The 14,765-nt window shown below is 38.2% G+C and overlaps 1 protein-coding gene across 10 annotated transcripts in view; it reads left to right on the top strand.

The window, feature by feature from the left end:
* Window positions 1–14,765, top strand: part of SHTN1 (shootin 1) — a 120,023-nt gene that overhangs the window by 86,850 nt on the left and 18,408 nt on the right. For 5 of the 10 annotated variants that reach the window (XR_013525134.1, XM_009010338.5, XM_054243344.2 and 2 more), the window contains 3 exons: window positions 1,975–2,084; window positions 5,602–5,655; window positions 10,891–11,011. Coding sequence is in view for 7 of the 10 variants with exons in the window: in XM_009010338.5 (XP_009008586.2) it covers window positions 1,975–2,084; window positions 5,602–5,655; window positions 10,891–11,011 (285 nt within the window). In the remaining 3 variants the exon portion in view is untranslated. Of the gene's footprint in view, window positions 1–1,974; window positions 2,085–5,601; window positions 5,656–5,916; window positions 8,785–10,890; window positions 11,012–14,765 lie in introns of those variants that run through there. The other 5 variants (XR_013525136.1, XR_013525135.1, XM_003734524.6 and 2 more) reach the window with 2 other exon arrangements.

Genomic DNA, 14,765 nt, shown 5'->3' with positions numbered 1-14,765 from the left:
GAAAGGGAAGGGAGGGACAGGGGAAGGGGAAGGTATTTCTACCCATCATAATTTACTCATCTGTTCCTTTGTTGATGTTTGTGAGCTGTCAGAAGAAGCTGCCAAAGAAAATGCTACTTAAGGGTTCGTGGTTGATCAACCCACAGTTTAGTCACCTTTCACTTACTGGTAGACGAATAACTTTGGTGACCATGTTTGCCATGTTGCTTGGCAAAAGATACCTTTTTAACTTCTGGATCTAAAGATGTTGTTCAGATGTTGAGAGGTTTTAATTCTCAGCATTCCAGTGGCTCCTGAGATTGACAATTCTTCTTGAAGTTAGGACAGTATCAGAAAACCTAGGTTATACAGTGAATATAGCGGTGATCCCTCATTGGGGGCCTGTAGACATGAGGATAATGGAAACTTCTGGACTCTCTTGCTCCCCTAGGTGCTTACACAAGAGGAATGGCTACCCAGGGTTGGAGTGGAGTTTGTCCTTGTAGCAGAAAAAGAAGCCATTTAATTTAGACCTCCTCATTGCAAAGCCTGATACTAGAGCTAATTAGCTTGGGGGTGTAGTAGGGATTGTCTGCATTTAGAAGCCAGCCTTTTGGGGTTTAGTCATTTCAAATCAAATAGTAAAAATATTAGTGGACATTTAAAGTAGAAACTACAGAAGTCAATCGTCAGTAGAGACTTGTTGAATGCCCACCATATTGCCAGGCAGTGTAGAGTCTATTAAAGATGCTAATAAGAAGTTCCTTATGAGATAAACTCAAATATGTTGGCTGCACTGAGCTAGATGAAGGTAAACACAAGACCTAGAACTGCATTAATGGTGATAAATGTTCCGAAATGGTTCTGTGATTTTGGTCAAGCTATTCTATAAGAGAGACATTTCACTTTTCTAATCAACAGATTTAAATTCACCTCAGTTACATTCATTCAACTGATAACACATCTCCACCTCTTTTTTATTTTATTTTTTGCAGCAAAATAGTGCCAAGGTTAAACAATAGATAGTTGAATTTTAAAATCACATGTAATTACTTAATTGTAACTATTGCTGCATGTATGTCTTTCTTTTAGCATTGACAATTTTAAAAGACTTGAGAAAGTTTGGCTCAAATGTTTCCTTTGCATGTGAACAAAAGATGGCAATTAAAAAATATATTTTATTTATGTGCTGCTTGTCTTCTGACTATAGATTTATTCCAACAAGGAAAACATCTGTTTGACCTTTTTTCACTAATGGATTTCTGGAAGTTGTTTCTTTTTGGGGTGGATTTCTTTGACATAAGATGTACTGTGAATTGTAAAAATATCTTTTGAGTCAAAGATTAATTGGGATTAGGCGCAAAGTTGCTATTTTTTAAAGACCTGGAGAAATGTTGACAAAAGAACAAAGTCTGCCTTGTTGACAGAGGGGAAACAATATTGACTTGGATCCATGCTACAAATTTTTACAACTCTTATTTTTCTAATCAGATTTTTGTTTTTTTGAGATGCAGTTTCACTCTCGTTACCCAGGCTGGAGTGCAATGGCGTGATCTCGGCTCACTGAAACCTCCGCCTCCTGGGTTCAGGCAATTCTCCTGCCTCAGCCTCCTGAGTAGCTGGGATTACAGGCACATGCCACCATGCCCAGCTAATTTTTTGTATTTTTAGTAGAGATGGGGTTTCACCATGTTGACCAGGATGATCCCGATCTCTTGACCTCGTGATCCACCTGCCTCGGCCTCCCAAAGTGCTGGGATTACAGGCTTGAGCCACCGAGCCCGGCCTTCTAGTCAGATTTTTTTATCTAAAAAATTTTTATTTAAATGTTGCTACTTGATAGCTGTTAACCTTAGTAAATTTTTGGTGTTCTGCAACTGTGAATGAAAAATGGCTGTGATTAATTACATAGTGTAATTTTTCCAAGTCACCAAAAATAGGAAGTAGCTGTTTTCTTGTAACCTAAGAGGATTTATGTATGTGTTCTTTGAACAGCTGAAGAAGTCACAGATCTAAAGAGGCAAGCAGTTGAAGAGATGATGGATAGAATTAAAAAGGGAGTTCATCTTAGACCAGTTAATCAGACAGCCAGACTGAAGACAAAGGTATGGAGTGACTAAATGCTTTTTTCCCTGCTTGCTACTTTTTTTTTTTTTTTTTTACAAATTTGAATTTGATGAATGCTGCATCAGGACTCACTGTCAAATCTTAGGATAAAGCTAGTATGTCGTGAAAGTGTTTACTTCCATTAAGCATGTTTCAGGAACCTAAATCAGTGTGAAAACGAAGCCATGTTATTTTTGGGGTGCGGTCGTCACATTGCGAGAAACAGTGATATGGATTGTTATACCAAACAAATAACAATTGTCACACCCTTTCTTTTCTTTGATTCCTGATTCTTTTGTGTGATTCTATTGATTATCTACTATGTGTCAGATACTGTTTTAGGCATGGGGGATAAAGTAGTGAACAAAATAGGCAAAACCCCTCACCTTTCTGAGGCTTCTGTTGTAAGGGGGGGTATCACATAATAATAATGGAAAAATAAAACTAAGACAACTTTGGGGAAAATAGTGAGACTTCTATGGTTGTTTTTCATTAATTTCACAAATGTATTCCAAGTCACTTCAAGGAGAAAAACTGTCTCCTCAACTAGACCACAGCGAGCACTCCAGGATCTGTGAAGGCTCTTAGAGTCCCGTTCATGATCTTTCCCCTGCCTTTGTATATCTGCTACTGTTAAGTAAGCCCAATAATAGTTTTCAACATTTTTCTTGAAAAAGATTCTTTCTCCTTTCTAATTAAGTATGGACTGACTGGTTCTTCCTCTTTCTCTTCTTCCTCTTCTTTCCGCTTCTTCACTAACCTTTATGGTTTGGTTCTTTCTCCTTCCTCAAGGCTGCCCTGCTTCAACTGCATGAAATGTCCCCCAGCGTTACGACTGTTCAGTATACATTCTGATGGGTTTTCTTTTTCTTTCCTTTTTTTTTTTTCACTTTTAAGATGGAGTCTTGCTCTGTCACCAGGCTAGAGTACAGTGGCAGCCTTGGCTCACTGCAGCCTCTGCCTCCCAGGTTCAAGTGATTCTCTTGCCTCAACCTTCTGAGTAGCTGGGACTACAGGGGTGCACCACCATGTCAGCTAATTGTTGTATTTTTAGTAGAGATGGGGTTTCACCATGTTGGCCAGGATGGTCTCCATCTCTTGACCTCATGATCCGCCTGCCTCAGCCTCCCAAAGTGCTGGGGTTATAGGTGTGAGCCACTGCGCCCAGCCTCTGATGGGTTTTCTAAGTTACCACTTTGTCACAGGCAGGCAAGATAGCTAGGCCAGGCTAGAGTGGCTGTAGTGTGGGCTGTACATGGGACAGGACTGGGAAGAGGAAACGAATACTCAACTCTAAGAGTAAATTTACATCTAAGGAAACAGTAGCTTCAGCCAACCACGTAAAATAGTTCAGTCTTGTGCCCATATTCTGAAAGCAGTTTTCTAAGTAAAGGATGAAATGTAAAACTGGAGGAGAAGCTGAGTGTGTTGAATGATCAGGCACAGCTGGCCCGGTGCTGGTGTCTGGCGAGAGAGTGAAGAGCAGAGCTGTTGGAGCTGGGCCCTGGCACTGTCACCCAGCTTCCCCACACTTCTTCTCTTCAAGATGGGGATAGCACCCGGTCTTATCTGACACATGCGGTTGTTGTCAGGATCAAATGGAATAAAGTGTGAAAACACTTTAAAATGCAAGGTCTTAGTGCCACCTTTGAAAAAGAAGCCGTTTTTATGACTTTTACATCACTGCTATTTATGGAAAGAATAAGCAAAAACAAACCATTACTAGAGAAAAATGCAGTGCCATAAAGAAACAAAATTCATTTTGAAAGAAAAGGTTGAAAATTTCTTAAATCATGAGCAATCAGTGTTCCATACATACTTTCATTTTCACTTCGTGCTTTTTCAGAATATCATTTTGTGCTTTTTTCTTCTTCCCATAACTCCTCCTGCAGTTACACATTATTTAATGTCAATTAAAAATCTGGGAAGCAACTGAACAAGGATCAGTGGACAACTGGGTTTTTTGCTGGTAATCTTAAACTGTGTAGATACAGTGCTGAATGACCTGGTCAATAACTTTAAAACAAATGATCACTGCATGCTTGAGGACAGACGTCTTCCCCTAGTACCATCCGGGCTTTCCTGAAATGTCACATATTGTGACATTGTGTGGTCCAGGCTTCAAAAGGAATCACAGGGCAACCTGAGTGGCATGGCAGCACTTTTGGGTATGCCTCAAGGCAGGTCATTTGTTTGAACATCACAGCTTGTCACCTGAAGAGGTGACCTGCAGAAGTCAAGCATGCCTTGAGAATGTTAATTTAACCGCTTATTTTCTAAATTCCTTGGTCATGGTGGTGGTGCCAGTATGGTTGAAATTAGTGTCTTAGTGCTTACTGACTGGCACTGAGGGCATGTGTATTTCACAGAAAATCTGTGCTATGAGAGCTGAATAGCTTTGTACACAAGCAGCAAACCTCTCTCTGTCTCACTTCTTCTCTGTTTTTAAAATTTGAAATGGGGTCTTATTTTTTAATTCTGTTTTGAGAAAAGGATTATAGGTTGCCATTGATCACCTTTCATTTTCTGATGAGAGAGAATATAACCTTACCTCTTCTCCAGGAATAAGAGGCTCAAGAAGTTCCTTTCACCATGTCTTGCAAGTTTCCCCTTCATCTCTGTCCTTCATGAAAGGGAGTGGTACAAGGGAGATCAGAAGTCTTTCCTGAACTTATTTTTCATGAGGGCCTCATGCTAAATTTTCTCTCCATTAAATTAGTTGAATGATCCACAGAGATCATTAGGTATAGTGGGGTATACACCATATCATACCCAGAATTTACTTCAAATTACTTTGTTGATGGTGTGGCCAGAAGAGAGCTGAGCTTGTAATCCAGACACCTGACTCAAATACTACCTTGCTCAAGCCTGACTTTGCTTCCAAGATGAATGATCGGACTACACGTCCTCTGAGATCTGACTGCTCTGGCAGCCAGCCATGCTAACATTTCTCCTATAAGCCAGGTTCTTTGCTGGTCCCTGCTCTCTCGACTCAGTCCTCTTGTGAAATTCTTGTGAGAAGACATGCCAGGCCCCTGTAAGCTAAACTCCTCCTGGAGCTGGTGGAGCTGAGAGAGGTTTTCTGCCCTGTGGCTTGCTTCTGCTCTGCACTGCCTTCTTCCTAGTCCCTGCTTGGTGGCAGAGTCCAGCAATGCAAGTGGAGGGTAGTTTATTGTAAGAAGCTCTGAATAATTTGGAATCAGATCTTTGAAATCTGATGTCTACCAAATTTTTTCTGCCTGTGGTGATGATCAGGAGGTAACAGTGTGGTATTTAGAAGAGGGTAGCTTGTCTGCTTTTGCTTTGAATATAACTTCTTACGTTTTGTTTAACTGCTACTTGGGAGCACTAACATGGCTAATATTTTTTCCTAACCTTAAGGCATAGATCTAATTAAAAAATATATATTGTCATACATATTACAAATATAAGACTACTAATACTTCATGTAAAAATCATTGTTTAGTATTTTGGAACTGAATTACTCAGTAATTTTTTTTCTTTTTAAAATTATAGCCAGAATCTTCAAAAGGCTGCGAAAGTGCAGTGGACGAACTAAAAGGAATACTGGTAAGAATAGATCTCGGTTTATTGTTTAGCTAATGGGGAAATGGAAGGAGAGTATTTTAAAATCTGTTTTTTTGTGAATTGTTTGTGTGTGTTTTAGTCCCATTTACAATTAGCCTCATCTTTAGCCAGTTTATTTGATTGTGCTTACAGATCGTTTCATCACATTTGTTAATAATGTTTCAAATAACACTGTGCTGTTTTTATTCTGAAAGAGTGGTTATACTTTCACCAAAGTCACTGTTTCCCATTCTTGCCCTCCAGTCCCATCACAGCATGATGATGAAGTGTCTGGCCCTATGTAAGGATCCGTACATTTTGAAGAAAAACAGAAATACGATAGATAGTGCTTTACTTTGAAGCCCGAAAGGAGAATCCTAAATGTGAAGCTAAGTTCCTCCCCAAATAGCTTCATATCAGGATCACAGTCTGCCTTTCCTCACCATCGGAACAATTATTTGATGATAAATTGAAGAATAAAATAAGAGGCTCTTTTTTATGTTACTAATTTCATTTTCTCGAGGTTGGAGAGCATGCTTCGTGTCCCTCCCTATTCACAGTTCTGCTTTTCAAACTGTGAGCTTTAGCCAACGGAATCAGTGGCTACTGCACTCTCCAGCAGTTGCTGTCAGAGACAGATGCCTCACTTAGAAAATGTTTCAGATACTCAGAGCTCTATTCTCAGATCCTGTTACAGTCCCAATCCCAGTTATTATGCACAGTAAGTCAACAAACATGGGGGCGGAGGTACAAGACTGAATCCCATGTTTGTTGTTGCTGTGCTAATTATGCATTGCATGTAGACATCCACATAATTGTGGTAAACAAGATTGTTTTCATCAAGCATGTCTTTAAACAGTAGACTTAACCCAGAATGGCTTAATTAGTTTGCTTTAGTTTTAAGTGAGTGGGATTAGCACTGAAGAGAGGTATATCACTGGCTAACAGTGGTGGTCTACCTACAGAAGAATAATGTATTAAAGGCATTGAAAAAGCATGTGGTGATTATCTAATGGATTCTTTGATCAGAAAATCTGTTATTCAGTGTTGTATTAAGGAGAACTCCTTTGACAGTCTCTTTCGTCGTGTTTGTGTTATGATGCTAATTCATGTTCATAAACATGTGCCCTGGGGCGCAGTTCTGGTCAACAGTGAAAGAGGAAACTATATTGAGTTTGACTTTTTAAAAATTAGGTTAATTTTGAAAATCAGACATCTCTATGAGATAGATATGATAATATTTGATTAGCCATGATATCCCATTCTCTGAGAATGCTGGATGGTAGCAGGTTTACTGCATTACAGCATTACTCTTAAATACCATATTCACCATAATTTTGTGCCACTTGGAGGAGAGAAATTTGTGAAAGAATTTATAAATTATATAAAATTTGAAGACATCTTTTTTATGCAAATTGCCCCATCCTCCTTCCCTTGCTTCTATCATTGGACCTCTCTGTCCTACCTGCATTAAATGTATCACTAGGAGTTGCTACTCTGACAGTAGGATTTATTTGCATTAAGTTTTTTAAAAAGTAGAACTCACGATTCTCTCCCCTACTCTTTGCCAAGTGGCACTTCTTCTCTTCCCCCATAGAAGTTTCTTTGAGGGAGGATGGACTATTTGTAATTCCCAGTCACTTGGAGCCTACAAACCATACACATTCTTCTAAGAAAGAGAGAAAAAAAAAAGCTCCTAGTGCAGCCTGCCAAACATTTGGGTCCTGAGTGGTGCTTGTTGCTGGAGTTCACACTATTCGGATTATCGAAGTTAGTGCCCTGTAAAGCACATGGTGCCAACCTCATAATCATGGCGTGTAAGAAACAAGGTGGAACACGAAAAGCCTACAGTTGTGTACTGAAGTGGAAAGCAAGCACCGGAACCAGGGGATATCAAGAAACCAAGAAACATAGTGTTCAGTTCTGTTGTAGAACAGAACCAGGAAGAAGCTCAGTGTGGGTTATTTTTGATGAAATGGACGTGACCCGTAAGACTTAGTGACATGGCCTTCTGCTAAGTTAGCCCACTGGTAGAAAACAAGGCTCTGGTTTGGGGGAGTTTGAAAACCCTACTCCATTTTTTGAGTTGAACAATTTTCAAGCCAATTTTTAATGTCTCAGTATTGACTGAACTCATTTTTCCAAACCTACTTATGCTTACGTTTTAAAGCTGGATATTCTGTAGATACAAATATGTATAGTCCATTTCTCATAGTCACAAAAGGTTTTGAGGTTTAGGAAATGAAGCCTTTTGAGTCACCACAGTCACTTAAAAAGCGACTCTAAGTGACAGTGGTGATTTCTGAAGAATAAATTGATGCAAATTAAAATTGTCTTCTCAATTTCAATTGGCTCTAAATCCAAGAACTAAAAGCAACTTTTAAAAAATTATATTATGGGTCTTTTCCAGTCATCTTTGGTTTTCCAAAGTACCTAGACATTTTTGAATAATTTTGTCTGACAATTAGATTAGTCAGTATTATGAACATTTAACTAGCATGGAGCCTAAGATCATTAAATGATCGCAGTGCTTTGAAGTAGAAAAAGAGTACTGATTTGGGACTTGGGAAATCTAAGTTCTAGATCCAGCCCTATCAGTGACTTACTGTGGGACCTGGCCCCAGATCCTGAGGCTCACTGAATTTGAATTCTCTTTTCTACAAAGTGAAGGAATTACATGTACCACAGAGTTTCTAAGTTAATTTCTGATTCTCAATTTTTATGATTCTAATATAAAGAGATAACTTAAATAGTCTTGGTATTTTATTAGCTGAGCTCGTCATCATTTCAGTTGAGAGTCACGCAGAAACCTTTATTTCCTCCACAATTGCCCCTGTATTGAAAGTTTACTCATATATTAGCTGAAGCCACCTCATCCGTCAGTAAATGGAGGAAGAAGTTGGGGATTCAAGGGTTAGAACGTGGAAAATGGATTCCTTCAGTAATCAGGTATGATGAGAGAATAGCTTACTACAGTCAAGAATTTGAGGAAAGAATGCCATTGTCCAAATTAAAAACTAGAAAATATTGTGAAAGATACATTCATCAAAAAAGATATCCTTGAAAGGTATGTATGTATTTATGAACATACACATAAATTTTCCTTTAATTAAATCAAGTGATTGAGAAAAATTACAGTGTCCTTGATATTCAAACAATGTAGTAGCTTTATAACATATTTTAGTATGTTTTTCAAATATCTGTTTACAAATGATAGAGACGGTAAGTTTTTAAAAATTATAAATACAAATGATGTGGGAATAGTTGTTGTAGTACTTTTTTCAAACGTGTCTAAAGTGGCTGTAGTTCTGTTTTCTCTATCTTGCCAGTATCCGTCATACCTCATGGTGTGACCCTTCTATACAAAATCATATCAGCTATGTTAAAGAAACAAACTAGACTTTAATGATAAAATAAGCCATTATAGTGTTATTTGTGATGTGCTATTCCTTTTAATGTATTTAATGAATTTTTTGCAATAAATGAAAAGCAAAACAAGGTTTTTTTTTTTGTTTTCTTTTTGAGACAGAGTCTCACTTATTCTCCCAAGTTGGAGTATAGTGATACAATCTCAGCTCACTGCAACCTCTGCCTCCCGGGTTCAAGCAATTCTTCTGCCTCAACCTCCTGAGTAGCTGGGATTACAGGCATGTGCCACCATGCTGGCTAATTTTTATATTTTTAGTAGAGACAGGGTTTCACCATGTTGGTCGGGCTGGTTTCAAACTCCTGACCTCATGATCCGCCCGCCTCAGCCTCCCAAAGTGCTGGGATTACAGGCGCGAGCCACTGTGCCCAGCAAAACGAGGTACTTCTAGGGAAAAAAATTATATGCCTGGTTAAAATATGAGCCTTATAATCTAATCTTGTTAGTCAGATTCTTCCCTGACAACTGTTGTATAAGTTTTGATACTTTTCTATGATTTTAAGCAGTTAGGGAAAAACTTCCCTAAAAAAACAACATAACTTGTAACATATGACTTCCTGATTTTACGAGCACCTTTTTTTGTTTTATAGGCTAAAGAAGAAACAAGTGTTACCATTTTTAGCCAGTAGAATTCTTAGAATCCTTCAGGTAGTTGGCAGGCGGGGAGGGAGCAGGATTAAGGCAACCCCAGTGAGTTCAACCATTACAAAGGCTGGCAAGGTTATTAGCCGTGGTGGACGAAAGCTACCTTTTGACTCTGGCATGAAGTCTGACAAGTTAAACCAGACTTGAGGTTCTTTTTTTCTCTGATCAAAAGATTATGGTTCTCCTGCCTTCCCCTCCCTCCACTGCTGCCCAAGTGTGTGGCACAGCTGAGAAGGACCATTTCAAAGAAATAATGGGCATCTCTTATGAAAGACTTGTTGATATATTAAATCCTTATATATCACTGAGAAGTACATCACCCAGTGTTCTGTACAAACACTTGACTAGTAATGGAGATGGAAAACCGTAGCTATCACTCTGTGACATACTTCCCAGAGGAGCCAGAGCAGGGAAACATGGATCTTTCTCTGTCTTCTTGAAAGCCAGTATCAGTTTCAGGAGGCGTAGATTTATAGCATCTCTTGTTTCCTCCAGTATCTTCTGGGCCCTGAATAATACATTAACTGTCTCCTGTGTTAAGAATGTGGAGTTAAGATGCTGACCCTTGCTTTACCCTCTGTATGGTTATAACTTCTTTCACACTGAAGTCAAGATGTGCTCTGTGCAACCCTTCTTTGGTCGGCCGCGGGAGAGCATGATGTGCCTCCTTTGACAGCCACGACGCCATGGACATCAGGTGTGCAGCCAGGGCTACTTTCTGAAGAACTGGTCACACATTTTTCAGTGCCACTATGATTTCAGTTTAGTAGCTTGTGGCTGCCATATAAAGATTTCCTTCTAAGGTGAGTTTAATATATCAATTCTCTTCTCTACCCAGTCAATACACATCAGTCTTAATCATTGATATGCAAGTACCTTCCCACTGATGAATTTCATATAGTCACCTCTTCCAGAAGTGTTCTTGTACTGTTGTTCTTCTGAAACAAAAGCTAGCATTTTACACCATCAGTAGCATCTTCTTAAATGATCCAACACTCTGTCTTGTTGAAAATGTACACATTAAAAAAAATTAATATATGGCAAATTCATTTTATTTCCTAATTCTATTCAAATTCTGATAATGTTTTCATGGTTTAATTTTTCTGTTCTTTTGTGTGTTGTATTAAGACATTAACCTTTTTGTTTTTGTTTTGTTTTCACTTTAGGGGACACTTAACAAATCCACTAGTTCAAGAAGCTTAAAATCCCTTGACCCTGAAAACAGTGAAACTGAGTTAGAAAGGATTTTGCGTCGCAGAAAGGTGACAGCAGAAGCAGATAGCAGTAGTAAGCTGGTTTGAATTCTCCACAGTCCTTCTCTTCACCTCTGAAACACCTTCTTCTAAATCCCTTTTAACATGAAACAATCTTTTACAAATTATTATTAAAATATTTATTTTTAATATGAGTGAGAAGTATGGGATGGGTTAAGATATTTATGGATATCTCATAAGAACTCTTAGATATTTTTATTTATTGATATATTTATTTATTTTTAAGTAACCAGGCCTTTATAGATCTGATTTGTTGAATGCCAGATGCCCTTGGTAAAGAAATTCAGAAAGAGTTTCAGCAACCATATGGCATCAAGTACAGGCTCTGGGGTGAGACCACCCAAGTTTGAGTCCTAGTTCTCTTGTATAATACCTTAAGCAAATTACTCAACTTCTCTGTGCCTCAGTTTCTTCATCTATAAAATGAGAATAATTAAAGTACTGCTTCCTAGGATTATTCTAAAGATTAAATCAATATGTGAAAAATCATTTGTAGTTGTAGTAGAAATTACACATCAGTTACAAGTGCAGGAAAATCATCTTGACACTTTGTATCCATTTAGCTTATTGTGCCTGCCTGTGAAATGAGTGACTGTGAAATTTTTTTGTGTGACATTAGGTCAGTATTAGCCTCAAAATTTATCCCAGAACTGTGCATGTCTTGTCCTGCTTCATCAGCTGGATCATGGGAATTAACAGAAACCTTCATGAGGTTTCCCCTTGTGGGCAGGCAGAAGGCTGACTTTAACAAACTACCTTAAAGTAAAATTAATCAGCAAGCACAGCTAATGGCCTAAAGCTTCCTGACTGAATTCAGTCAGCTTCAAGGAGTCTATGATAATAGTTTCAATCTGGAAAATACTGAGTCACATCGACCAACTTTAAGTAGCTATAATATTACAGATTGGTGTTTGATCATCAAGTTGTAATGTTCAGAGAGAGATTTACTCAAACAATTGAGTAAATTGATTCCTTGAACCCAAAGTGGCTTAATACCAACCAAACTTTTATTATAAAAAGACAAAACTTTTGTTTTCTTCTTTAAAAAAAGATCAGCATTCGGTTTTTTGGTTGGTCTGGAAGTTCTGTTGTTAAAAATCCTACAAGGATTCTGCCACCTACAATGCCCTCGAAAACAACTACTTCAGGAAAATTAAGAGGTTACCACAACATTTTTTTTTCTTAGAATGGCTTTGCAAGCATTACGCAGCTTGAGACTTACTCATTTTGTGACTTCATCAGTGCTTGAGTCATCCTTTTCATTGTTTCAGCCTTAAAGTTGCTCATGTAAACATTGCTACTTTTAAGGACTTTGTCCGCGTGCCATTTTAGTGCTCTGTCATTCACATTCTGTATTTTGCCACTGGCTTTTTTTATTTCTACAGAAACATTCTTACTTCACTCGTGAATCTGGTCAAAATGTACAACACTCACATTTCAGAATTAGTTTTCAGTGGAAGAAGTGAGCAAAGGTTTTCACTTCATATGGAAATTTGAATATTTCAGGGTAGAGAAAGGAATACATTTTATGTACATGGTGGGAATCTTTCATTTTATTCACTACATTCCTCCAATATACAAATATTTAATGCATTATTTTAGAATAGAAAATACACATTCAGTAGAGCCATTAATAAATGAATAGAAAAATAAGAACTGTCATTGGCTAGGTAGAGAGCAAACATACGCTAAAAGAGTGACTTGTAATTGAGCAGAAATTTCCTTTGAGTTTTCTAATAGCCAAAGCAAAAGAAAAAAAAGGAAGGAAACAAACTTACAAACTCTCATCATCTAAAGGAGAAATCATACCATTTTTTTAGGTACAAATGTTTTTCTATTATTAAACTAGAGGTGGTATTTACCATGTGAATGTTTTTATAAAGGCTCTGGAGTGACAAAGTGAAAATTCCAGGGGGGAAAGTAAGGAAGAAAGTAAAGCCACAGAGCTGCATGGTGGGAGTCAGGTGACAGAGGTGAGGAGTTGGATAGTTTCGTGCCTCAGGAACTTGAATCTCTGGGGTGGTTTTCTTCTGCCCCAAAAGGCTTATGGGAAAGTAAATGTGAGGTCACAAGTTGAGAAAGGAAATGTCAGAAGAAAGACAGGTTTGCAGAAGTAAGATATCAGGTTAATGGTTTTCTCCCCACGGGCAAAGGATGTTGTATCCTTTTCCTTAGGATTTTTCTTATGCATCTAACTGACTTTCCCTTGTTTTACCTAGTCTTATGGCCTACCAAACTGACACTTCAAAGAGCAGCGAGTGCCTCTTGGAGAACATTGGGTGGCTTAGACAGGATGCAGTAATAATAATCTTAAACTGTACATTTTTAAAAATTTCTTTTTGTATATAAGAAAAGTATAAGAGCTGTAGCTTAACTCACTACTCTCCTTCCTTTTTACAGAAAATGCATTGGTGTATTCAGAAGCAGATCTTTCTTACAAGGACAGATTGTTTAAAGCTACCTAGTATTGCAGTCAACACTTATCCAAGGGCAGAACAGAGCTGATCAAAAGCAAATCTTGAATTCAACTTCAAATTTATATCTTCAGGAACTCTAATATTAATTGATCTTTCTGCCCTTCTCTCTTAACTGCCACAGTCCCATGCAACATGAGGCTTGACATAGCTGGGAGGAATAGGACTTTTTTTTTTTTTTTTTGAGACAGAGTCTTTGTCGCCCCAGCTGGAGTATAGTGGTGCAATCTCAGCTCACTGCAACCTCTGCCTCCCGGGTTCAAGCGATTCTCTTGCCTCAGCCTCTTGAGTATCTAGGATTGTAGGCACCTGCCATCATGCCCAGCTGAGTTTTGTACTTTTAGTATAGACAGGGTTTCACCATGTTGATTAGGCTGGTCTTGAACTCCTGACCTCAGGTGATCTACCCACCTCAGCCTCTAAAGTGCTGGGATTACAGGCGTGAGCCATGGTGCCCAGCCAGAAAAGACCTTTTAAGTCAAAATATCCAATAATGTTCAAACTTGTCTACTGAGATAGTATAAGTTAAATAAATAGGGAAGACAGAAACTAATGCTTTGTAAACTGGGGCTTCCATTAGAACAGAGAGATTCTGTGTCACCTGCATAGAGCAAGGCTCAGAGAGGTGTCCAACAGAATGGCTTTACAATTTTTTAATCTCAGGTAGGTTTTTCAAATTAGATCTTCATTTTTAGAGTTGATACGTTACACTGTTATGCTGAGTACATCAGGCACATTAAATCCAAATGTAAGGATAGCACTCCAGAGCTTAATGTCACTGGTCAGAGATTAGCCAGCATTTTGGATTATACCCACTAGTACTTTCCATCTTAAGATGACCTGACATTTCTTTAGGGATAGACACCCAAGTTTTGTGCTCTTCTTACTGGCACATTTCAAGGTTATCACCTCACTTTATTTCTAGAAATAGTCATTTAATTTGCATATTTGTGACTTCATAAATCTCTTTGTTTTAAAAGCATTCCTTCTGAAGTTTCAAGAAGCACTTACTAGCATCTTGCTTTGAGAAAAACCGCCTAGGATAGAATCTTTTTACCTAAAATTAGGGGCTGGCTTCAGTGCCCAGAATTTTTAGATTGATATGCCAATAATTTCAGTAACAAGTTATATTATAGTTTTTAAATCCTGTTCTAAAGAGAGAAAAGTCCAAAAGGTAAATAGCCAAACTCTTTCCCATTTAATTTTTATGATTTTGTGTCTGTGTTTTAAGAGGAAATAAATCCACTTACTTCTCATTCACATTAAAATGAAAATGTTCATAAAAGCTCTTTA

This window comes from Callithrix jacchus, chromosome 12 (assembly GCF_049354715.1).
Source record: "Callithrix jacchus isolate 240 chromosome 12, calJac240_pri, whole genome shotgun sequence".
NCBI lineage: Eukaryota > Metazoa > Chordata > Mammalia > Primates > Cebidae > Callithrix > Callithrix jacchus.
The sequence above is the reverse complement of the archived record's forward strand: the minus strand, read 5'-3'. Positions and strand labels throughout refer to the sequence as shown.